This window comes from Coregonus clupeaformis, chromosome 12 (genome assembly GCF_020615455.1).
Source record: "Coregonus clupeaformis isolate EN_2021a chromosome 12, ASM2061545v1, whole genome shotgun sequence".
Lineage (NCBI taxonomy): Eukaryota > Metazoa > Chordata > Actinopteri > Salmoniformes > Salmonidae > Coregonus > Coregonus clupeaformis.
The window spans coordinates 14,834,191-14,858,230 of record NC_059203.1 but is presented as its reverse complement, the minus strand read 5'-3'; the positions used below and the strand labels follow the sequence as shown (position 1 = coordinate 14,858,230).

General features: G+C 44.9%; 2 protein-coding genes across 4 annotated transcripts in view; one reads left to right on the top strand and one right to left on the bottom strand.

Moving 5' to 3' along the window:
• The window catches only part of LOC121577873 (centromere protein P), a 170,628-nt gene extending 164,896 nt beyond the window's left edge, over nt 1-5,732 (bottom strand). Inside the window, exons 1-4 of one of the 2 annotated variants that reach the window (XM_041891826.2) lie at nt 5,613-5,732; nt 4,607-4,747; nt 1,403-1,560; nt 551-639 (exon numbers count right to left, since the gene is read on the bottom strand). In XM_041891826.2, the coding sequence (XP_041747760.1) occupies nt 551-639; nt 1,403-1,560; nt 4,607-4,747; nt 5,613-5,665 (441 nt within the window). In that variant the 5' untranslated portion in view covers nt 5,666-5,732. Of the gene's footprint in view, nt 1-550; nt 640-1,402; nt 1,561-4,606; nt 4,748-4,955; nt 5,140-5,612 lie in introns of those variants that run through there. The other variant, XM_041891827.2, reaches the window with a different exon arrangement.
• The window catches only part of nol8 (nucleolar protein 8), a 35,551-nt gene continuing 16,763 nt past the window's right edge, over nt 5,253-24,040 (top strand). The window contains exons 1-7 of one of the 2 annotated variants that reach the window (XM_041891823.2): nt 5,253-5,325; nt 6,106-6,258; nt 8,878-8,940; nt 9,044-9,122; nt 17,521-17,671; nt 17,871-17,939; nt 21,884-23,731. In XM_041891823.2, coding sequence (XP_041747757.2) covers nt 6,138-6,258; nt 8,878-8,940; nt 9,044-9,122; nt 17,521-17,671; nt 17,871-17,939; nt 21,884-23,731 — 2,331 coding nt within the window. In that variant the 5' untranslated portion in view covers nt 5,253-5,325; nt 6,106-6,137. Of the gene's footprint in view, nt 5,326-5,423; nt 5,575-6,105; nt 6,259-8,877; nt 8,941-9,043; nt 9,123-17,520; nt 17,672-17,870; nt 17,940-21,883; nt 23,732-24,040 lie in introns of those variants that run through there. The other variant, XM_041891824.2, reaches the window with a different exon arrangement.

Here is a 24,040-nt window from a genome sequence, read left to right as displayed (position 1 = left end):
AAGAGCGTCTGCTAAATGACTAAAATGTAAATGTAATGTTTTGTGCACAAGACTATCATGTCTTACTAGGAATTTTCTAATCTGACTTCTTTATGTGGCCGGGTATGGAAATTGTCTTTCTGGGCCGGGGGTCAGTTAAACTGCAGTACATTTACATTACATTTTAGTCATTTAGCAGACGCTCTTATCCAGAGCGACTTACAGGAGCAATTAGGGTTAAGTGCCTTGCTCAAGGGCACATCGACAGATTTTTCACCTAGTCAGCTCGGGGATTAGAACCAGCGACCTTTCGGTTACTGCCACAACGCTCTTAACCACTAAGCTACCTGCCGCCCAGTACCAAAGCAAAACAGTAGGAGCAGTCGAAAGCTGTTCTTTTAGACCGGAACCCTGGCCCTAAGCGTGCATTTCCTCTCTAGGACAGGAAATTACATTGAAATAGTGGCAGCAACTTCCTCTGCAAGGGGTCCTTTAAGGGGACCCCGTTCTGGCTCAATAGCACCCCCCAGAGGCAATAGCTCAGAATAGCCTTCCCAGACATTCTTCTCACCTGAACATCAGTGAGCTCAAACTCCACCATGAAGTCTATGGAGGAGCAGTGGCCCGTCAGCCTGTGTTGTTGCACCAGCTTCTTGTTGCCTTAGAAGAGGGCAGAGGAAAAACAGGAGATTATACCCAATCATTTCTCTAATCTTTAGCTCTCGCTCTATTAATCTTTCCTTGCATCCTCTCTCCTCGCCTCCTTGGCTCCTTCTCAAAATGTATTGGAGAAGGTCGGAGAGCCTTGGACCTTCTCCTTGCCTCAACTGTATTAGAGGAGATGAGGAAAGCCTAATTGAGAGAGAGCCCTAATCTTTGTATAGACCAGGGGAAGACGACCCTGTTCCTGGAGTGCTGCAGGATTGTGTTCCAACTAGGCACCCCATCTGACCAACTGAGCTAAATGATCAGTTCAGTGGTTGACTAAATTCAACACACCTGGTCTTCCAGGTTGGAAAACTCCAGGACCAGGATTGCCTACCTCTAGTCCTAGTCCTACCCCTAGTCCTATCTCTAGTCCTAGTCCTACCCCTAGTCCTTACCCTACCCCTAGTCCTACCCCTAGTCCTATTTCTAGTCCTACCCCTAGTCTTATCTCTAGTCCTACCCCTAGTCCTACCCCTAGTCCTACCCCTAGTCCTACCCCTAGTCCTTACCCTACCCCTAGTCCTACCCCTAGTCCTATTTCTAGTCCTACCCCTAGTCTTATCTCTAGTCCTACCCCTAGTCCTACCCCTAGTCCTACCCCTAGTCCTACCCCTAGGCCTACCCCTAGGCCTACCCCTAGTCCTAGTCCTACCCCTAGTCCTACCCCTAGTCCTAGTCTAGACAAAGGAGTAGCTATGAAGAAAGACTGGGTTACTTTTCTCCATAGTCTTCACACGGCAGTTGGCGAGTACGATTCCGTTCATCTTGGTCTGTCTGATGAGATCTTCCTCCATCTCCTTTATCTCAGTCTTCAGGTGAGCTTTGATGTCTCTCTGACTCTTCCCTGTCTCCTGATGGTCTGTCATGACCAACCTGTGTGTTGGGGAAACAACAACATCATCATCATCATCACCACCATAGATGAACTAACTGGTCCTGTGTGGCTCAGTTGGTAGAGCATGGCGCTTGCAACGCCAGGGTTGTGGGTTCGATTCCCACAGGGGATTATTGAGTTACAGTTCATATAAGGAAATCAGTCAATTAATTCATTAGACCCTAATCTATGGATTTCACATGACTGGGAATACAGATATGCATCGGTTTGTCATAGCTTCCTTTAAAAAAAAAAAGCTAGGGCCGTGGATCAGAAAACCAATCAGTATCTGGTGTTACCACCATTTGCCTCATGTAGCGCGACACATCTCCTTCTCATAGAGTTGATCAGGCTGTTGATTGCGGCCTGTGGAATGTTGTCCCACAGCTCTTCAATGGCTGTGTGAAGTTGCTGGATATTGGCGGGAACTGGAACACGCTGTCGTACACGTCGATCCAGAGCATCCCAAACATGCTCAATGGGTGACATGTCTGGTGAGTATGCAGGTCATGGAAGAACTGGGACATTTTCAGCTTCCAGGAATTGTGTACAGATCCTTGCGACATGGGGCTGTGAATTATGATGCTGAAACATGAGGTGATGGCGGCGGATGAATGGCACGACAACGGGCCTCAGGATCTCATCTCGGTATCTCTGTGCATTCAAATCGTCATCGATAAAATGCATTTGTGTTCGTTGTCTGTAGTTTATGCCTGCCCATACCATAACCCCACCGCCACCATGGGGCACTCTGTTCACAACATTGACATCTGCAAACCGCTTGCCCACACAACGGCATACATGTGGTCTGCGGTTGTGAGGCCGGTTGGACGTACTGCCAAATTCTCTAAAACGACGTTGGAGGCGGCTTATGGTAGAGAAATTAACATTCAATTCTCTGGCAACAGCTCCGGTGGACATTCCTGCAGTCAGCATGCCAATTGCACGCTCCCTCAAAATGTGAGACATCGGTGGCATTGTGTTGTGTGGCAAAACTGCACATTTTAGAGTGGCCTTTTATTACACGGGGTGCACCGTGTTATGATCATGCTGTTTACTTCTTGATATTCCACACCTGTCAGGTGGATGGATTATCTTGGCAAAGGAGAAAAACTCACTAACAGGGATGTAAACAAATTGAAACAATTTCTGGGATCAGCTCATGAAACCCACACTTCATATGTTGCGTTTATATTTTAGTTCAGTTTAGTAATCGGTAATAGTACTTGCACCTTGGCGGCACCACGATTGGCCGATTTGAGGCTGAATATACTCAACATGTTTGAAAATGATCGGGACGCCGTAAGTGCCCGTAGGCATGCCAGTCTCTCTTGGCTAAGAGTTGAGGAAAAGACTAACTGCGTCACTTCTTGTTTTTATAAGAAACATGAATGTGTTGAGATCCCAAACACCTGGAATGCTTTTCCAACAGTCTTGAAGGAGTTCCCACATATGCTGAGCGCTTGTTGACTGCTTTTCCTTCACTCTACTGTCCGACTCATCCCAAACCATCTCAATTGGGTTGAGGTCGGGGGGATTGTGGAGGCCAGGTCATCTGATGCAGCACTCCATCACTCTCCTCCTTGGTCAAATAGCCCTTACACAGCCTGGAGGTGTGTTGGGTCATTGTCCTGTTGAAAAACAAATGATAGTCCCACTAAGCCCAAACCAGATGGGATGGCGTATCGCTGCAGAATGCTCTGGTAGCCATGCTGGTTAAGTGTGCCTTGAATTCTAAATAAATCACAGACAGTGTCACCAGCAAAGCACCCGACACCATAGCACCTCCTCCTCCATGCTTTACGGTGGGAACTACACATGCAGAGATCATCCAATCACCCATACCGCGTCTCACAAAGACACGGCGGTTGGAATCAAAAATCTCCAATTTGGACTCCAGACCAAATGGCAAATTTCCACCGGTCTAATGTCCATTGCTCGTGTTTCTTGGCCCAAGCAGGTCTCTTCTTATTATTGGTGTCCTTTAGTAGTGGTTTCTTTGCAGCAATTCGACCATGAAGGCCTGATTCACACAGTCCCCTCTGAACAGTTGATGTTGAGATGTGTATGTGATTTGAACTATGTGAAGCATTTATTTGGGCTGCAATGTCTGAAGCTGGTAACTCTAATGAACTTATCCTCTGCAGCAGAGGTAAATCTGGGTCCTCCATTCCTGTGGCGGCCCTCATGAAAGCCTGTTTCATCATAGCGCTTTATGGTTTTTGCGACTGTACTTGAAGGAACTTTCAGTGTTCTTGAAATGTTCCGTATTGACTGACCTTCATGTCTTAAAGTAATGATGGACTGTCGTTTCTCTTTGCTTATTTGAGCTGTTCTTGCCATAATATGGACTTGGTCTTTTACCAAATAGGGCTATCTTCTGTATACCCCCCCCTATCTTGTCACAACACAACTGATTGGCTCAAAAGCATTAAGGAAAGAAATTCCACAAAGTAACTTTTAAGAAGGCCCACCTGTTAATTTAAATGCATTCCAGGTGACTACCTCATGAAGCTGGTGGAGAGAATGCCAAGAGTGTGCAAAGCTGTCATCAAGGCAAAGGGTGGCTTTTTGGATTATCTCAAATATATTTTCATTTGTTTAACACTTTTTGGGTTACTACATGATTCCATGTGTTATTTCATAGTTTTGATGTCTTCACTATTATTCTACAATGTAAAAAATAGTAAAAATAAAGAAAAACCCTTTAGTGAGTAGGTGTGTCCAAACTTTTAACTGGTAGTGTATGTAAGTAGTTTGTCTGTAATGTCTTTTTCGTTAAGTATCGGACCCCATTGCGTCGGCTAATGGGGATTCTAATAAATCAAATCAAATAATTTGAGCCCCTACATCTGCGTTTCACAAATTCTGGGGACGGATGCACGTTTTGGTTTTTTGCCATAGCACTGTCGAAAACGAATTCAAATAAACAACTCATTATTAAACTTCGATCAATTGAATAAACTACTGCAAACATCAAAACGTGCACCCCCTTGGGGTCCCCCCGGACCGAGTTTGAGAAATGCTGTCCTAATGTCAACTCACAGAGCATCTTGCATGCGTCCTCCTCCAAGGTGCATAGTGATCTCTCGCTCATTATTGTCCTGTTGGCCTTGCAGTGCTGCAATCTCTTCCTGGAGTACTTTGATTTGAGCCTCGTAAAAATGTTCCAGATTCTTCGTCATTCTGCAAAAGGAAACCAAAGGGGTTAAGTGGCAACTTCTTGCAAGGCAAAGAAGACAGCTAGCTAGCTAGCTAACGTTATTGTCATACAAATCCGTCATATGGCTAGCTATCACACTCAATGATAAACGAACTAGTTAATCATAATGATGAACTAGCTAACTGAACACAGCTATATTCTCAGAATTAAGACAAAGTGTATCTAATTTACCTGCAAGACTCCTCTGACGTTCAAGTGAAATGCTCTATGTTCAAAACAAACCTTTCGCGCGCTTCCGGTCTTCCGGAATAATTTTGTGGGACGGATCTGCGTACGTTCAAGTTAATGGTTGTACATTACATCTCAGAAGAACGTAACGTTTTGTCAACTCAACAAACATTGGTAAAACCAAGATAGCGAAGTTAACTAATATGATAATTGTATGATAAGGATTTTTGTTGTTGTTGAGAAAGCCAACGTCCCCGACGACACAATGCGGAACCATAAAGTTCCGGAACCAAATACATGGAGTTCACAAATTTAGCCGGAATCTTCGCGTGTACCACCGATCTGGATGCGTGTGAATTTCCAACACGATGAGGTAAACAGTTCGTGATTATATGTTCATTTCGGATCGATTAACACATTTAATATGTTACTTTACACACTTGGATTTCTGTCTCCTAATTTGTTCAGTTTGTCCAGTTAGCTAGTTACTTATGTCAACGCGTACTGTTGTTTTTGGTGTTGATTATAGCGGACTAAACTCCACGGTGAAGTGAAGTTTCTAACGGCGTGGAGCCGAGACCATGCTTTGGAATCTAGCTCAGACTACATCGATTCGCCCAAGGTCAATACTTCAAAAAATATATATTATGAAACGCCCACCTTGTAACTGTTTGTCCTCTGTAGTTTGTCTTAATTTTTTGGCTGAAATCCATACTTTTTCAATAAACGTTAATCAAATACCACCACCGACTGTTTCCAAGGTGTGTTTCAATTGGCACATGCGCATTTAAGTTGAGTTCCCATTTTAGCGCAACAGCAATGCGCAAACAGTCAGTGATTGTATTTGATAAACGTTTGAGAAAGTATGGATTTCAGCACACAACTATAGAGCATAAACATAGGTAGAAGGTGGGAATTTCATCATTTTACATTTTTTTTAAGTGTTTACCTTGGGCTAATTAATGTAGTCAGATCTACATTCCACAAAGCCTGGTCTCGGCTCCACGCCGTTGGTGAAGTTCATCATAAACTTCCTTTTACCATAGTGGGATTTAGTCCACTAGTGTTGATCGTGCAATCGGACAGTCCAGCACCAAGCTTTAGCCATGCAGGACTTAGTTAGCTGATAAGTTTATCTTGTTCTCTTTGCCAGATCTGTCAACATAACCTGAGAAGTAAGTCGCCATGAAACGTCTATATATCGGTGGTCTGAGCCACACCATCACCCACAAGGATCTGAAAGACAGATTTGGTAAATTTGGTGACGTCCAGGATGTGGAACTCAGGACCAGACGAGATGATGAAGGCATGTAGACATACACACTAGACCAACATCTTTTTGGTTCAGATCAGTGATTGTTATCATATCCCTGTGTAGCCCAATTATTAAACCTTTTGAATTAATTATTTAATTAATGGAATTACAGTCAAATGGCAATCTATAGCAACAACTTTGTAGTTATGCCACGACCCGTAGCAGTACCTGTTTTTGCAGCACGTATCCCGCTGTGGAAGGTATCCATAATCGGTAGACGGTTCTGATGGAGAGGTAATTTGCATTGCCGAGCAGTGCCCAAGAAAGTATTGTATCCAATGGTTTGATGCTACCACCCCCCTCCAAATTAAAAGCATACATGGATGTCAATATTTGGGCGCACAGGCTTCATTCTACTTCCTATCTGCAGCAGCATGTTGCCCAATTGCGAGGCTGATTAGCTAGACAAACCGGTGTGAAACACAGACAGATGTGCGCGATATGTGAGACACAACATGGAATCCATGTTTGGTTTTGATTTAGAAGGGTGTGGTAGCATCAAATAATTAGATATAATACTTGTTTGGGCTCTGCAATGCAAACAATGCCCTTTCCATCAGAACCGTCTAAATTACGGATACATTCCAACTAGTGATGCACCGATATTACATTTTTGGTCAATACCGATATCCGATATTTTCCTTGCCAAAAAACCTGATACCGATATTTACAATTTTAGCTGCCTTTTAACCATTCTATTACAGTTAAATAGTTGAAACAAAGTGTCATGTGTTCATGTGGTCCTCTGTAGCTCAATTGGTAGAGCATGGCGCTCGTAACGCCAGGGTAGTGGGTTCGATCCCCGGGACCACCCATACGTAAAAATGTATGCGCACATGACTGTAAGTCGCTTTGGATAAAAGCGTCTGCTAAATGGCATATTATTATCATATTATTTGTTCAGTTAGGAACAGATTGTTTAATAACTTGTAAATTAGAAAAATGACAAATCCATGAACGTATTTTATTGCACAACAGATATTCATGACACAAATATTCTAGCTGCCCCCCCCCCCGCGTTACAAAGATGGTTCAGTTGTTGCTGGCTCTTCTTACTATCCAATATTGACTGTATGGAGACATTTTAAAAATTGCTTTGAAATAAATATTGGTTTAAACTAAAATGCAGTTAATCATTTTAGCTTTAACTGCTTGAAAAAACTACTGTCTCTAGGCTATGTCATAAACTGCTATAAATGGCACAACTTAAACTTTTCAAATGTGCTCAACTGACCTGACTAGTAAAACGTGAGCAAATGTACAACACATCATCTCATCTTTCATTTAGGAAATTTAAAAAAATAAACAAAAGAATGAAAACTGCTTTGTTTTAAATTAAATGACAATCTTGACCTATACCCGCCATGAATAAACAACAGAAAAGCCATTGGGCTTAGTAAAACATTTTTCCAGTGACTCTAGATGGCTGGGTTGTCTGCCCATTTGCAATTTTAACATTTGGGGCGTTTTTTTTTTATTTTATCAAACGCTATTTCTTTCACTTACTTGCTGTGCTGTTTCATTTTTTTTGTTTTGTTCAGTCGTTCCATTCTCAACCAGGATTTCATCATACATGTCATTGAAATGGCAGCAGCGGTATGAGAACCAGCACATTCTTGAGCGTGCAATACGGCTTTTCCTCAGTACGAAATCCTCATCTACCCACTGTGCTGTCAGACTCGGCAGGCTCACGGGGCTGACGTCGCTGGTCCAAATGTCAGTGGTGAAGCTAATAGCAAGTAGCTCATGGATGTGCGTTTCAACAATACTGTGTAACTCCGGTAGGGCAACATCTGAAAAATAGTGCCTACTTGGTAGTGTGTACCGGGGCTCGAGGTGCTCGACCAGTCGACAATAGCCAACATCATCCACGACAGAGAACGGTTGATTGTCAAGGGCAATGAATTCTGTTATATTGGCGTTAATGGATTTCGTCTTTGAGTTGTCTTACTCTTTCAAATGACTGCTGGACTTGAACTTGTTTAGTTGTTGGAAGTGTGCGCTTAGTTTTACTGCTTTTGTTCTAAGCAGTCGCTGAACGTCTGGGTGGTGATGCACTTTCAAATGAGTAATTAGGTTTGTGGTATTGAAAGTTTTCACTTTCTTTCCCTCCTCGTGAAATAATAGCAGCACAAACGTTGCATGTGGCCTTCCTGTTACCTTCCTTTTGAAACGTCAGAATAGATCCACACAGCAGACATTGTGGGCTAGGTTAGGAAGGCTGTGTTGCACATGTAGCGATGTGTTTTTCGTGGTGTCATTATGTCATCTACCTACGTTTATACAGGTATGCACATCAGCTTTGACATCGGTTTTGCACATCGGCGTTTAAACTATACAGAAGAGTCGATGTTGGCATTTTTAGCTAATATCGGCCGATTCCGATATGTTTACCGAATTTTTTTATATCGTGCATCCCTAATTCCAATGCGAGAGAACGTGCTGTTGAAACGGGTAGTCATTGGCCGAGTAACAATCTCTCACACTTCTCCTATGTAATACCCTAAAACCGAACATTACTGTTTAAGTAACTGTACTTACTGCTATAACTGACATTGATTGTATTTCCTCTTCAGTTTTACAGTAATGTTGTCTATTCTTCTTCCTCAGGAGTTCCTTATAAAACCTTTGGATATATCAACTTAGAAATTACTGATGCTGATTTTAAGAAATGTAAGTGTCTTTTTAAATGCTCTCACAAACATTATCTGATATACACATTCTGATACGTCCAGATGATTAATTCTGTTTCTAACCGTCATTGTGTCCCTGTTAGGTATGACTGTGCTGAACAAGTCCAAATGGAAAGGTGGAACAATACAAATTGAGCAGGCCAGAGAAAGCTTCTTACAGAAGTAAGGATATTCCCATTTTGTGTTTCACTGCAAACGTGACTGTAGGCCTGGGTATCTTCTGAACATGTGTCGTCTGTAGGGATGTTAACAGTTAATCGGTTAGCTGCGGAAGATACATTTGACCGGTCATGCTTATCTGTGTCTAGGTCTTTTGCATAATTTTGTGGCATTAAATTGGCCCGTGTGTATTTTCGTTAGTCGTCATGTATCTTATTTATCACACTCGCAGAAATATCCTACCACCTGTCAGACAGCGCCAGGGTAGCTCCAGAGCCTGGTTCGATGGGAGGAATATCCTACCACCTGTCAGACAGCGCCAGGGTAGCTCCAGAGCCTGGTTCGATGGGAGGAATATCCTACCACCTGTCAGACAGAGAGAGAGTAGCTCCAGAGCCTGGTTCGATGGGAGGAATATCCTACCACCTGTCAGACAGAGAGAGAGTAGCTCCAGCCTGGTTTGATGGGAGGAATATCCTACCACCTGTCAGACAGAGAGAGAGTAGCTCCAGAGCCTGGTTCGATGGGAGGAATATCCTACCACCTGTCAGACAGCGCCAGGGTAGCTCCAGCCTGGTTCGATGGGAGGAATATCCTACCACCTGTCAGACAGCGCCAGGGTAGCTCCAGAGCCTGGTTCGATGGGAGGAATATCCTACCACCTGTCAGACAGAGAGAGGGTAGCTCCAGAGCCTGGTTCGATGGGAGGAATATCCTACCACCTGTCAGACAGAGAGAGAGTAGCTCCAGAGCCTGGTTCGATGGGAGGAATATCCTACCACCTGTCAGACAGAGAGAGGGTAGCTCCAGAGCCTGGTTTGATGGGAGGAATATCCTACCACCTGTCAGACAGAGAGAGGGTAGCTCCAGAGCCTGGTTTGATGGGAGGAATATCCTACCACCTGTCAGACAGAGAGAGGGTAGCTCCAGCCTGGTTTGATGGGAGGAATATCCTACCACCTGTCAGACAGCGCCAGGGTAGCTCCAGAGCCTGGTTCGATGGGAGGAATATCCTACCACCTGTCAGACAGCGCCAGGGTAGCTCCAGCCTGGTTTGATGGGAGGAATATCCTACCACCTGTCAGACAGAGAGAGGGTAGCTCCAGAGCCTGGTTCGATGGGAGGAATATCCTACCACCTGTCAGACAGAGAGGGTAGCTCCTCAAAAAGCCTGAAGGCTACTGGAGTGAAACCTGCTTTTGTAAAGCCCAGTTATTGCGCAAACAAATAACAATTCTAAATGCAATTGCGTGTTAAACATCGGTGGCCACGATTTTAAAAGGATCTATTTTTATTTCTCAATCTCAACTCGTAATTAAAGCGCGTCTCCCATTCGCCATTCGGGTGCATAGGCTATATCCTGCCTACCGTTGACTATCAGTTGACCCACCACTTGGCAATGTGAGCCTGAGGCAGTATATTTGTTTAGAAATTCTGAACGTTTTACTTCAAATCATGAGGCCATGTCTTACTTTGCTTCAAAGTAGCCTTTGCGAAAATCCGTCCGTAGAAACGTGGAGGCAATTATTTTATAAAGAGTTTCCCCACGCTATTAACCAGCATTTCTCTCCTGTTCTATTGGTTTTCGTATCAACTTTCTTTCATCGTCCAGAAGCCAAAGGCACAATCCTAGTCATATTAGCAACCCCATCCTAGTCATATTAGCATCCCATCCTAGTCATATTAGCATCCCATCCTAGTCATATTAGCATCCCATCCTAGTCATATTAGCAACCCATCCTAGTCATATTAGCATCCCATCCCAGTCATATTAGCAACCCCATCCTAGTCATATTAGCAACCCATCCTAGTCATATTAGCATCCCATCCTAGTCATATTAGGATGGGAACATTCAATGTTCCAAGATGGCGAAGTAGTGCAGTCCTGTTTCTGTCGTGTGTCTGTAAATAGCCTGTAAATACCCTGTTTTTTTGTATTTTTCGTACATATTTCCCTATCAGACTTTTCATCCTTCTACAAAATATACTTTCCTGCAACCCGCCTCACTCAATGTGGAACGGATTCTATTTTTGACTTACCTTTATCTAGAATCTCCAGTTGAAACTAGCTAGCCAGCTAACTAGCTACTTGCTATTAGCCACAGCTAGCGGTGTTTCACCCAGAACATTGGATTTTTTTCCGCGGGATTAATTTTAATCACTGGACATTGATCACCGGATATTCGGCCAGTCTGCACAGCGCGTTATCGACCCAGAACATATCAGTTTTTCCGCCGGAATCACTGAATCACTGGACCTTTAACTCCGGATTCATCGCTACCAGCTGGCTACAACAAAACGGACGCTGTGGTCTGGCTAATCATCCTGAGCTAGGCCCATCTCCCATCTCCCGGCTATCTACCTCTCTGTCAACCGGACGGGACCACCTAGTGTTGACACGGAGCCCCGCCGATCCTACACGACTGGTCTGCCGACGAAATCGTCTGATGTGGTTACGACGTTAACCACGAAGATTCCATCCATCGGCTAGCCCTGGCCCGCTAGCACACGCTATCCGTGGCCTCTTACTCACTAAACTGAACTAGCTACTGAACTAGCTACTTGCTATTAGCCACAGCTAGCGGTGTTTCACCCAAAACATTGGATTTTTTTCCGCGGGATTAATTTTAATCATTGGACATTGATCACCGGATATTCGGCCAGTCTGCACAGCGCGTTATCGACCCAGATCATATCAGTTTTTCCGCCGGAATCACTGAATCACTGGACCTTTAACTCCGGATTCATCGCTACCAGCTGGCTACAACAAAACGGACGCTGTGGTCTGGCTAATCATCCTGAGCTAGGCCCATCTCCCATCTCCCGGCTATCTACCTCTCTGTCAACTGGAAGGGACCACCTAGTGTTGACACGGAGCCCCGCCGATCCTACACGACTGGTCTGCCGACGAAATCGTCTGATGTGGTTACGATGTTAACCACGAAGATTCCATCCATCTGCTAGCCCTGGCCCGCTAGCACACGCTATCCGTGGCCTCTTACTCACAAGTGCTTCACCACCGGACCTTATGATAACTCAGCTATACAGCTGATATCTGCTGGACTGTTCCTTTTTACGGTACTACATCCTGTTTATGTTTAGCCTCAGCCCAAACATGGTTAGTTTATTGTTGTTTCGGTTATTTCTAATTGTACTATATCACTGTAGACCCCCCAGCCTAGCTAAACCTGCCTTAGATAGCTCCTTTGTCCCTCCCCCCATACACTCAGAGACCAACTCAATTGATGCCTCTAGAGATACTATCTCTTTCATTGTTACCCAACGCTTAGGTTTACCTCCACTTTACTCATATCCTTCCATATCCTTGTCTGTACATAATGCCCTGAATCTTTTCTATAACACCCGGAAATCTGCCCCCTTTATTCTATGTACCCAACGCACTAGAAGACCAGTTCTTAAAGCCTTTAGCCGTATCCTTATTCTAGTCCTCCGGTGATGTAGAGGCTAACCCAGGCCCTGCAGCCCTCAGTATCACTCCTACTCCCCAGGCGCTATCATTTGATGACTTCTGTAATCGCAAAAGTCTTGGTTTCTTGCACATAAATATCAGAAGTCTACTTCCTAAGTTTGAGTTATTCACTGCGTTAGCACACTCTGCCAACCCTGATGTTCTAGCAGTGTCTGAATCCTGGCTCAGGAAGGCCACCAAAAATTCTGAAATTTCCATCCCCAACTATAACATTTTCCGTCTAGATAGAACTGCCAAAGGGGGTGGAGTTGCAATCTACTGTAGAGATAGCCTGCAGAGCTCCATCATACTATCCAGGTCTGTGCCCAAACAGTTTGAGCTTCTACTTCAAAAAATCCACCTTTCCAGAAATAAGTCTCTCACTGTTGCCGCTTGCTACAGACCCCCCTCAGCCCCCAGCTGTGCCCTGGACACCATATGTGAATTGATTGCCCCCCATTTATCCTCAGAGTTTGTACTGCTTGGTGACCTAAATTGGGATATGCTTAATACCCCAGCCATCCTACAATCCAAGCTAGATGCCCTCAACCTCACGCAAATTATCAACGAACCTACCAGGTACAACCCTAAATCCGTAAACATGGGTACCCTCATAGATATCATCCTGACTAACATACCCTCTAAATACACCTCAGCTGTCTTCAACCAGGATCTCAGCGATCACTGCCTTATTGCCTGCGTCCGTAACGGGTCCGCGGTCAAACGACCACCCCTCATCACTGTCAAACGCTCCCTAAAACACTTTAGCGAGGAGGCCTTCCTAATTGACCTGGCCCAGGTATCCTGGATGGATATAGATCTCATTCCGTCAGTAGAGGATGCCTGGTTGTTCCTTAAAAGTAATTTCCTCTCAATCTTAAATAGACATGCCCCATTCAAAAATACAGAACTAAGAACCGATATAGCCCCTGGTTCTCCTCAGACTTGACTGCCCTTGACCAGCACAAAAACATCCTGTGGCGTACAGCATTAGCATCAAATAGCCCCCGCGATATGCAACTTTTCAGGGAAGTTAGGAACCAATATACACAAGCAGTCAGGAAAGCAAAGGCTAACTTTTTCAAACAGAAATTTGCATCCTGTAGCACTAACTCCAAAAAGTTTTGGGACACTGTAAAGTCCATGGAGAATAAGAGCACTTCCTCCCAGCTGCCCACTGCACTGAGGCTAGGAAACACTATCACCACCGATAAATCTACAATAATCGAGAATTTCAACAAGCATTTTGCTACAGCTGGCCATGCTTTCCATCTGGCTACCACTAACCCGGCCACCAACTCTGCACCCTCTGCTGCAACTTGCCCATGCCCCCCCGCTTCTCCTTCACACAAATTCAGACAGCTGATGTTTTGAAAGCGCTGCAAAATCTGGACCCCTACAAATCAGCTGGGCTAGACAATCTGGACCCTTTCTTTCTAAAACTAGCCGCCGAAATTGTCGCAACCCCTATTACTAGTCTGTTCAACCTCTCTTTCATAACGTCTGAGATCCCCAGAGATTGGAAAGCTGCCGCGGTCATCCCCCTCTTCAAAGGGGGTGACACTCTAGATCCAAACTGCTACAGACCTATATCCATCCTGCCCTGCCTTTCGAAAGTATTCGAAAGCCAAGTTAACAAACAGATCATCGACCATTTCGAATACCACCGTACCTTCTCCGCTATGCAATCCGGTTTCCGAGCTGGTCATGGGTGCGCTCAAGGTCCTAAACGATATTATAACCGCGATTGATAATAGACAGTACTGTGCAGCCGTCTTCATCGACCTGGCCAAGGCTTTCGACTCTGTCAACCACCGCATTCTTATTGGCAGACTAAATAGCCTTGGTTTCTCAAATGACTGCCTCGCCTGGTTCACCAACTACTTCTCAGACAGAGTTCAGTGTGTCAAATCGGAGGGCCTGTTGTCTGGACCTATGGCAGTCTCTATGGGGGTGCCACAGGGTTCAATTCTTGGGCCGACACTTTTCTCCGTGTATATCAATGATGTCGCTCTTGCTGCTGGTGACTCTCAGATCCACCTCTACGCAGACGACACCATTTTGTATACATCTGGCCCTTCATTGGACACTGTGTTAACAAACCTCCAAACGAGCTTCAATGCCATACAACAATCCTTCAGTAGCCTTCAACTGCTCTTAAACACTAGTAAAACTAAATGCATGCTTTTCAATCGAACGCTGCTAGCACCCGCCCACCCGACTAGAATCACCACTCTCGACGGGTCTGACCTAGAGTATGTGGACAACTACAAATATCTAGGTGTCTGGTTAGACTGTAAACTCAACTTCCAGACTCACATAAAGAATCTCCAATCCAAAGTTAAATCTAGAATCGGCTTCCTATTTCGCAACAAAGCCTCCTTCACTCATGCTGCCAAACATGCCCTCGTAAAACTGACTATCCTACCGATCCTTGACTTCGGCGATGTCATTTACAAAATAGCCTCCAACACTCTACTCAGCAAATTGGATGTAGTCTATCACAGTGCCATCCGTTTTGTCTCCAAAGCCCCATACACTACCCACCACTGTGACCTGTACGCTCTTGTTGGCTGGTCCTCACTACATGTTCGTCGTCAAACCCACTGGCTCCAGGCCATCTATAAATCACTGCTAGGCAAATCCCCGCCTTATCTTAGCTCATTGGTCACCATAGCAGCACCCACCCGTAGTCTGCGCTCCAGCAGGTATATCTCTCTGGTCATTCCCAAAGCCAACACCTCCTTTGGCCGCCATTCCTTCCAGTTCTCTGCTGCCAATGACTGGAACGAATTGCAAAAATCTCTGAAGCTGGAGACTCTTATCTCCCTCAATAACTTTAAGCATCAGTTGTCAGAGCACCTTACCGATCACTGCACCTGTACACAGCCCATCTGAAATTAGCCCGCCCAACTACCTCATCCCTATATTGTTATTTATTTTGCTCTTTTGCACCCCATTATCTCTATTTGCACATAATCTCTTGCACATCTAGCATTCCAGTGTTAATACTATTGTAATTATTCTGCACTATAGCCTATTTATTGCCTTACCTCCATAACTTGCTACATTTGCACACACTGTATATATATTTTCTGTTGTATTTCTGACTTTTTTTTTTTTTTACCCCATATGTAACTCTGTGTTGTTTTTATTGCACTACTTTGCTTTATCTTGGCCAGGTCGCAGTTGTAAATGAGAACCTGTTCTCAACTGGCTTACCTGGTTAAATAAAGGTTAAATAAAAAAATAATTAAAAAAAATAATAATTAGCATCCCATCCTAGTCATATTAGCAACCCATCCTAGTCATATTAGCATCCCATCCTAGTCATATTAGCATCCCATCCCAGTCATATTAGCATCCCATCCTAGTCATATTAGCAACCCATCCTAGTCATATTAGCATCCCATCCTAGTCAAATTAGCAACCCCATCCTAGTCATATTAGCATCCCATCCTAGTCATATTAGCATCCCATCCTAGTCATATTAGCATCCCATCCTAGTCATATTAGCATCCCATCCTAGTCATATTAGCAACCCATCCTAGTCATATTAGCATCCCATCCTAGTCATATTAGCAACCCATCCTAGTCATATTAGCATCCCATCCTAGTCATATTAGCAACCCATCCTAGTCATATTAGCATCCCATCCTAGTCATATTAGCAACCCCATCCTAGTCATATTAGCAACCCCATCCTAGTCATATTAGCATCCCATCCTAGTCATATTAGCATCCCATCCTAGTCATATTAGCATCCCATCCTAGTCATATTAGCAACCCCATCCTAGTCATATTAGCAACCCCATCCTAGTCATATTAGCATCCCATCCTAGTCATATTAGCATCCCATCCTAGTCATATTAGCATCCCATCCTAGTCATATTAGCAACCCCATCCTAGTCATATTAGCATCCAATCCTAGTCATATTAGCATCCCATCCTAGTCATATTAGCATCCCATCCTAGTCATATTAGCATCCCATCCTAGTCATATTAGCATCCCATCCTAGTCATATTAGCATCCCATCCTAGTCATATTAGCATCCCATCCTAGTCATATTAGCATCCCATCCTAGTCATATTAGCAACCCCATCCTAGTTGTTGCATCTTTAGATTCCCCCTCTCTCTAAGTTTCTAACAGAAATCTTCATCTCGGTCTCAACTGCTCGCATTAGGTGCGCTGTTTAAAACGGTGTTTTCCACAAATTGCATTTTGGCAAATGTTTGAAAAATGACATTTTATTAGCTGCTTCATTACAGGAGTTGCGTGTTCAATAATAGGCTATAGCATTTTGACGATAGTCTTGCTATTGTTGCGTGTTTCCATAAAGCTCTTCATGAAAAATGTCAGGTCCTTTGTATGCATGCATAGTATCATAGAGGAAGAGGCAAAGCGAGAGGTTTCACTCTCGCCAAAATCTGTCCAAAATAAAGCCCAATGTGTTTCTATGGGCTTATTTTGGGCCTAAGATTGTCGCCTGCCTTCCCGCCTTGGGACGACTCCCATTTGTTAGGGTGGAAACATAAGCATCTCGTCATTTATATACAGATCTCTGATAATATTTTCTGTTGGTCACATCCTTTTACTGTTTGGAAAAAATTTAACTGTTTGTTGACCGGTTAATGAGGGTCAGTTACAGAATTTACAGAAATGTGCATCCCTAGTTGTCTATAGGGTAGCTTCTGAACAAGTGTTGTCATGGTGTAGCTACATCAGAAGTCGCCAGCCGGCCTTTTTGAGTGCTACTATGTGTGCAGGCTTTTGCTCCAGCCCTGTTCTAACACACTTCATTCAGCGAATCAAGGTCCTGAATGGCAACTAAGATAAAGGGCTGGATCAAAGTCCTGCAGGAGGGTAGCTCCTCAAGAGGAGGGTTAACAACTAACACAGACATAAATTCTATGCTATAATCTCTTTTACAGACTAGCCCAGGAGCGTCATGACGCTGCAGAGAAGATCGAGTCGCCAAGCGTCAACCACAAAGTCAAACTAGTGGAGTCTATGAAGGAGGCAGGAGTGGAGAACTTCCATATGAAGGCAGCCGTTCCCGGGACAGAGATACCTGGACACAAGGTGGCTGTATTTTATTATTGTACTAGCCTGGTTCCCGGATCTGACTGTGACAACTCCTATGGTCATACAACACAAAGCAATCTGGGACCAGGCTAGTATTGTACTCCATCAGAGAATAATGAGAAAGCATGCTGCACTGTATGGCTGTTCTGTGTTCTAGCATCAATGTTTTGTGTATTTCTATATTCTTATTTTCTAGGATTGGGTCGTGAGTAAATTTGGACGAGTCCTCCCAGTTCTTAATCTCAAGTGCCAAGGAAGGAACAAGATATCCTTTTCAAATTCCACTAGTTCCTTATGGAAAGAAAGAAAGACGTATTAAAAGTAGATATCCTGTTTCATTGCCTGGTCATCACTTAGTGATGTTGCTTGTTTTTTACAGATTCATATCTTCTCAATATAGTTCTCAATATAGTTTTAAAACGCGAGAATGCTGTTCGTTGACTACAGTTCAGCGTTCAACACCATAGTGCCCTCAAAGCTCATCACTAAGCTAAGGACCCTGGGACTAAACACCTCCCTCTGCAACTGGATCCTGGAATTCCTGACGGGCCGCCCCCAGGTGGTGAGGGTAGGCAATAACACATCTGCCACACTGACCCTCAACACTGGGGGCCCCTCAGGGGTGCGTGCTTAGTCCCCTCCTGTACTCCCTGTTCACTCATGACTGTGTGGCCAGGCACGACTCCAACACCATCATTAAGTTTGCAGACGACACAACAGTGGTAGGCCTGATCACCGACAACGACGAGACAGCCTATAGGGAGGAGGTCAGAGACCTGGCCGTGTGGTGCCAGGACAACAACCTCTCCCTCAACGTGAGCAAGACAAAATAGCTGATTGTTGACTACAGGAAATGGGGGGCAGAACCCCCAATTACATAGACGGGGCTGTAGCGGAGTAGGTCAAGAGTTTCAAGTTCCTTGGCATCCACATCACCTATCATGGTCCAAACACACCAAGACAGTCGTGAAGAGGGCACGACAAAACCTATTCCCCCTAAGAAGACTGAAAAGATTTGGCATGGGTCCTCAGATCCTCAAAAAGTTCTATAGCTGCACCATCGAGAGCATCCTGACTGGTTGCATCACTGCCTGGTATGGCAACTGCTCGGCATCCGACTGCAAGGCGCTACAGAGGGTAGTGCGTACGGCCCAGTACATCGCTGGGGCCAAGCTTCCTGCCATCCAGGACCTCTATACCAGGCGGTGTCAGAGGAAGGCCCTAAAAATTGTCAGACTCCAGCCACCATAGTCATTCAGTGCATTCGTAAAGTATTCAGACCCCTTGACTTTTTCCACATTTTCTTACGTTACAGCCTTATTCTAAAAATGGATTACATTGTTTTTTTCCCCCTGATCAATCTACACACAATACCCCATAATGACAAAGCAAAATGTTTTTTTCGAAATCTTTGCAAATGTATAAAAAAAAAACAGAAATAGTCATTTTACGTAAGTATTCAGACCCTTTACTCAGTACTTTGTTGAAGCAACTTTGGCAGCGATTACAGCCTTGAGTCTTCTTGGGTATGACACTACAAGCTTGGCACACCTGTATTTAGGGAGTTTCTCCCATTCTTCTCTGCAGATCCTCTCAACCTCTGTCAGGTTGGATGGGGAGCGTTGCTGCACAGCTATTTTCAGGTCTCTTCAGAGATGTTTAGATCGGATTAATGTCTGGGCTCTGGCTGGGCCATTCAAGGACATTCAGAGACTTGTCCCGAAGCCACTCCTGTGTTGTCTTGGCTGTGTGCTTAGGGTCGTTGTCCTGTTGGAAGGTGAACCTTCGCCCCAGTCTGAGGTCCTGAGTGCTCTGGAGCAGGTTTTCATCAAGGATCTCTCTGTACTTTGCTCTGTTCATCTTTCCCTCGATCCTGACTAGTCTCCCAGTCCCTGCCGCTGAAAAACATCCCCACAGCATGATGCTGTCACCACCATGCTTCACCGTAGGGATGGTGCCGGGTTTCCTCCAGACGTGACGCTTGGCATTCAGGCCAAAGATTTCAATCTTGGCTTCATCAGACCAGAGAACCTTGTTTCTCATGGTCTGAGAGTCCTTTAGGTGCCTTTTGGCTAACTCCAAGCGGACTGTCATGTGCCTTTTACTGAGGAGTGGCTTCTGTCTGGCCATTCTACCATAAAGGCCTGATTGGTGGAGTGCTGCAGAGATGGTGGTCCTTCTGGAAGGTTCTCCCAGCTCCACAGAGGAACTCTGGAGCTCTGTCGGAGTGACCATCGGGTTCTTGGTCACCTCCTTGACCAAGACCCTTCTCCCAGATTGCTCAGTTTGGCCGGGTGGCCAGCTCTAGGAAGAGTCTTGGTGGTTCCAAACTTCTTCCATTTAAGAATGATGGAGGCCACTGTGTTCTTGGGGACCTTCAATGCTGCAGAAATGTTTTGGTACCCTTCCCCAGATCTGTCCTTCAACACAATCCTGTCTCCGAGCTCTATAGACAATTCCTTCGACCTCATGGCTTGGTTTTTGCTCTGACATGCGCTGTCAACTGTGGGACCTTATATAGACAGGTGTGTGCCTTTCCAAATCAGGTCCAATGAATTGCATTTACCACAGGTGGACTCCAATCATGTTGTAGAAACATCTCAAGGATGATCAATGGAAACAGAATGGACCTGAGCTCAATTTGGAGTCTCATAGCAAAGGCTCTGAATACTTATGTAAAAAGTTATTTCTGTTTTTTATTATGGGGTATTGTGTGTGTGTATATTGATGAGGGTGGGGGAAATAATTTAATCAATTTTAGAATAAGGCTGTAATGTAACAAAATGTGGAAAAAGTCAAGGGGTCTGAATACTTTCCTAATGCACTGTAGACTGTTCTCTCTGCTACCGTATGGCAAGCGGTACCGGAGCGCCAAGTCTAGATCCAAAAGGCTCCTGAACAGCTTCTACCCCCAAGCCATAATACTGCTGAACTATCAAATGGCCACCCAGACTATTTACATTGTTCCCCCCCCCATTTGTTTTTACACTGCTGCTACCCACTGTTTATTATCTATACATAGTCACTTTACCCCTACCTACATGTACATATTACCTCGACTAACCTGTACCCCCGCACATTGACTCAGTACTGGTGCTCCCGGTACCGGTACCCCCTGTATATAGCCTCATTATTACCTGGACTAACCTGTACCCCAGCCCATTGACTCGGTACCGTTACCCCCTGTATATAGCCTTGTTATTACCTGGACTAACCTGTACCCCAGCCCATTGACTCAGTACCGGTACCTCCTGTATATAGCCTTGTTATTACCTGGACTAACCTGTACCCCAGCCCATTGACTCGGTACCGGTACCTCCTGTATATAGCCTCATTATTACCTTGACTAACCTGTACCCCAGCCCATTGACTCGGTACCGGTACCTCCTGTATATAGCCTTGTTATTACCTGGACTAACCTGTACCCCAGCCCATTGACTCGGTACCGGTACCCCCTGTATATAGCCTCATTATTACCTGGACTAACCTGTACCCCAGCCCATTGACTCGGTACCGGTACCCCCTGTATATAGCCTCATTATTACCTGGACTAACCTGTACCCCGCACATTGACTCAGTACTGGTGCTCCCTGTATATAGCCTCATTATTACCTGGACTAACCTGTACCCCAGCCCATTGACTCGGTACTGGTACCCCCTGTAAATAGCCTTGTTATTACCTGGACTAACCTGTACCCCAGCCCATTGACTCGGTACTGGTACCCCCTGTATATAGCCTTGTTATTACCTGGACTAACCTGTACCCCAGCCCATTGACTCGGTACTGGTACCCCCTGTATATAGCCTTGTTATTACCTGGACTAACCTGTACCCCAGCCCATTGACTCGGTACCGGTACCCCCTGTATATAGCCTTGTTATTACCTGGACTAACCTGTACCCCGCACATTGACTCAGTACTGGTACCCCCTGTATATAGCCTTGTTATTACCTGGACTAACCTGTACCCCAGCCCATTGACTCAGTACTGGTGCTCCCTGTGTGTGTATATATATATATATATAGCCTCATTATAGTTATATTTTTCTTACTTAATTTTTTTTAGCAATTGTTTTATTTATTTTTTTATCTGCATTGTTGGTTAAGGGCTTGTAAGTAATCATTTCACGGTATATTCGAAACGTGACAAATAAAATTGTATTTGAATTGTCACACAAACAGAATGTTTTCCCTTGACTCCCATTATCACTTTATCAAGTACGATCCATCGAAACACAGCCACAACATCAAGAAACTAGAGTCTGCAACTGAGGTTCCAGACCTGACGCCCGTGTCCCAACTGACATGGGAAATATCGGGCGGAGATGACGAGATCAGCAAGAAGAGGAGAGGGGAGTTCCCACCACAGAAAGAACGACCTGCCAAAAAGAGGAAAGAGTCTTCCAACGAAGTGGTTGCAAATGGACAGTCTGACAGTGTGAAGTCCTATGGTACCTTGGAGAAGAGTTCAACAGTTCAGAAGTCTAACGGAGAAACCAGACCTCCAACTAAACCCAAACAAGCCCCTAGGAAGCCCCAGACCCCTGTGTGTGTTTTTGACAGTTGTGACGACTCCGATGGTGACATTAGGATGTTGGTGCAGCAGAGTGCACCGGCGGACACCCCAGTAGACGAGGACAACCTGGAGGTGGTAGGTGATGACTACATACCCAGAACATTCCAGAAGACTAAAGATGTCTGCCAGCTTCCAGTGGGGTCTTGTAGGAAGGGTGAGGAGGATTATGACTCGGCTGATACTGATGAGATCCTCAACTCCAGGAAAACACCCAGCGGTACCAAGCAGGACCAACTGCCCGAGGTCAGTAAAACACAGGAGAAAGCTGAGGTGGATAAGCAAACCAACAACATGGAAACAAACAGAGCTAAAGCAAAAAAGGCTGACAAAGTCCTCCCTGAAAAGGCTCTAAAGAAAGTCTTCCCTAAAAAGAAAGCCCCTTCCCCAGAGTGTGATAGTGGTGATGGTGGGGATGATGACTCGGAAGAAGAGAGTGAAGATTCTAACTCTTCAAAAGCCAAAAAGACCTATAAAGTCCTCCCTAAGAAAAAGGCTGTTGAGAAGTCCACTACCCCTTCAGGATCTGATGGTGACGACTCGGAAGAGAGTGATTCTGACTCGTCAAAAGCCAAAAAGCCCGGCAAGAAAGTCCTCTCTAAAAAGAAGACCCCTCCTTTAGAATTATCATCATCTGATGATGATAGTGAATCATACGAAGATCAATCTGAGGCTAGCGCCGATTCTGAATACGAAGCCATGTTTACTAACTGTCAGCGGTTAGAGTTTTCACTGGACGATCTGCAGCAGCTGGTTAAAGAATCGTTTTTAAAAGGCTTAGACCGGGACAGTGACGATGACGATCCGGGATCTGATTCACGACAACCTGGACCAAATCGGATGTCTGAGATGTTATCAACAGAACCCCAGATTACTGACTCTAAGGCTCCTTTACCGCCAGCTAAAACAGGAAATGGCAACACACCAGAGGAGATTCTGGCGGCCATCTTTGAAGAGGACGACAGCGACGAGGTGAGTGAGAAGAAGAAGAAGAAGAAGAAGAAAGGGAAGAAGAAGAACCCGTCGACGTCACTTCCTGCTTTCCAGGGGACCAAGGCTCTCTTGGCCACAGCTGGTCTAAAAAGACAACTTAAAGAGGAGGGTAAAATGGAGAAACAGAAACATGACAGATTAGTGTCTAAACCCAGTGTCTCAGAGGATGATGTCAAGACTGTGGCAAAACCCTCAAAAACTAAAGACTCAACTCCTCCTCCTAGCAGCTCGGATAGTGAAGATACAACCGAGTCATCAGCCCTCGAACAGAAAACGACATCTAAAGCCAAGGCAGAGAGAACTGTTGAGCCAACAGCCCTAAAACGGAAACCCACAGCAGCGGCCGAGGCGGAGAAGAAGGCTAGCTCTACATCCAGCAGCGGTTCCTCCAGTGAGGAGTCAGAGAGCAGTGATGAAGAAGAAGAGGAGATGGAGGAAGATGTTCATAACGCCTCTAGGAGCGTACCCGCTAAGAAGACTCAAAAGGCTGAGGTGTGTTCTCTCTCTCTCTCTCTCTCTCTCTCTCTCTCTCTCTCTCTCTCTCTCTCTCTCTCTCTCTCTTTTTTTGTGCTCTCTCTCTCTGTGTGCTCTCTCTGTGTGTTCTCTGTCTCTCTCTGTGTTCTCTCTCTGTCTCTCTCTCTCTCTCTGTGTGCTCTCTCTGTGTGCTCGCTCTGTCTCTCTCTGTGTGTTCTCTGTCTCTCTCTCTCTGTCTGTCTGTCTCTCTGTCTCTCTCTCTCTGTCTGTCTGTCTCTCTGTCTCTCTGTGTTGTCTGTTCTTTTATTGCCTTGTGTTTTGTTTTCA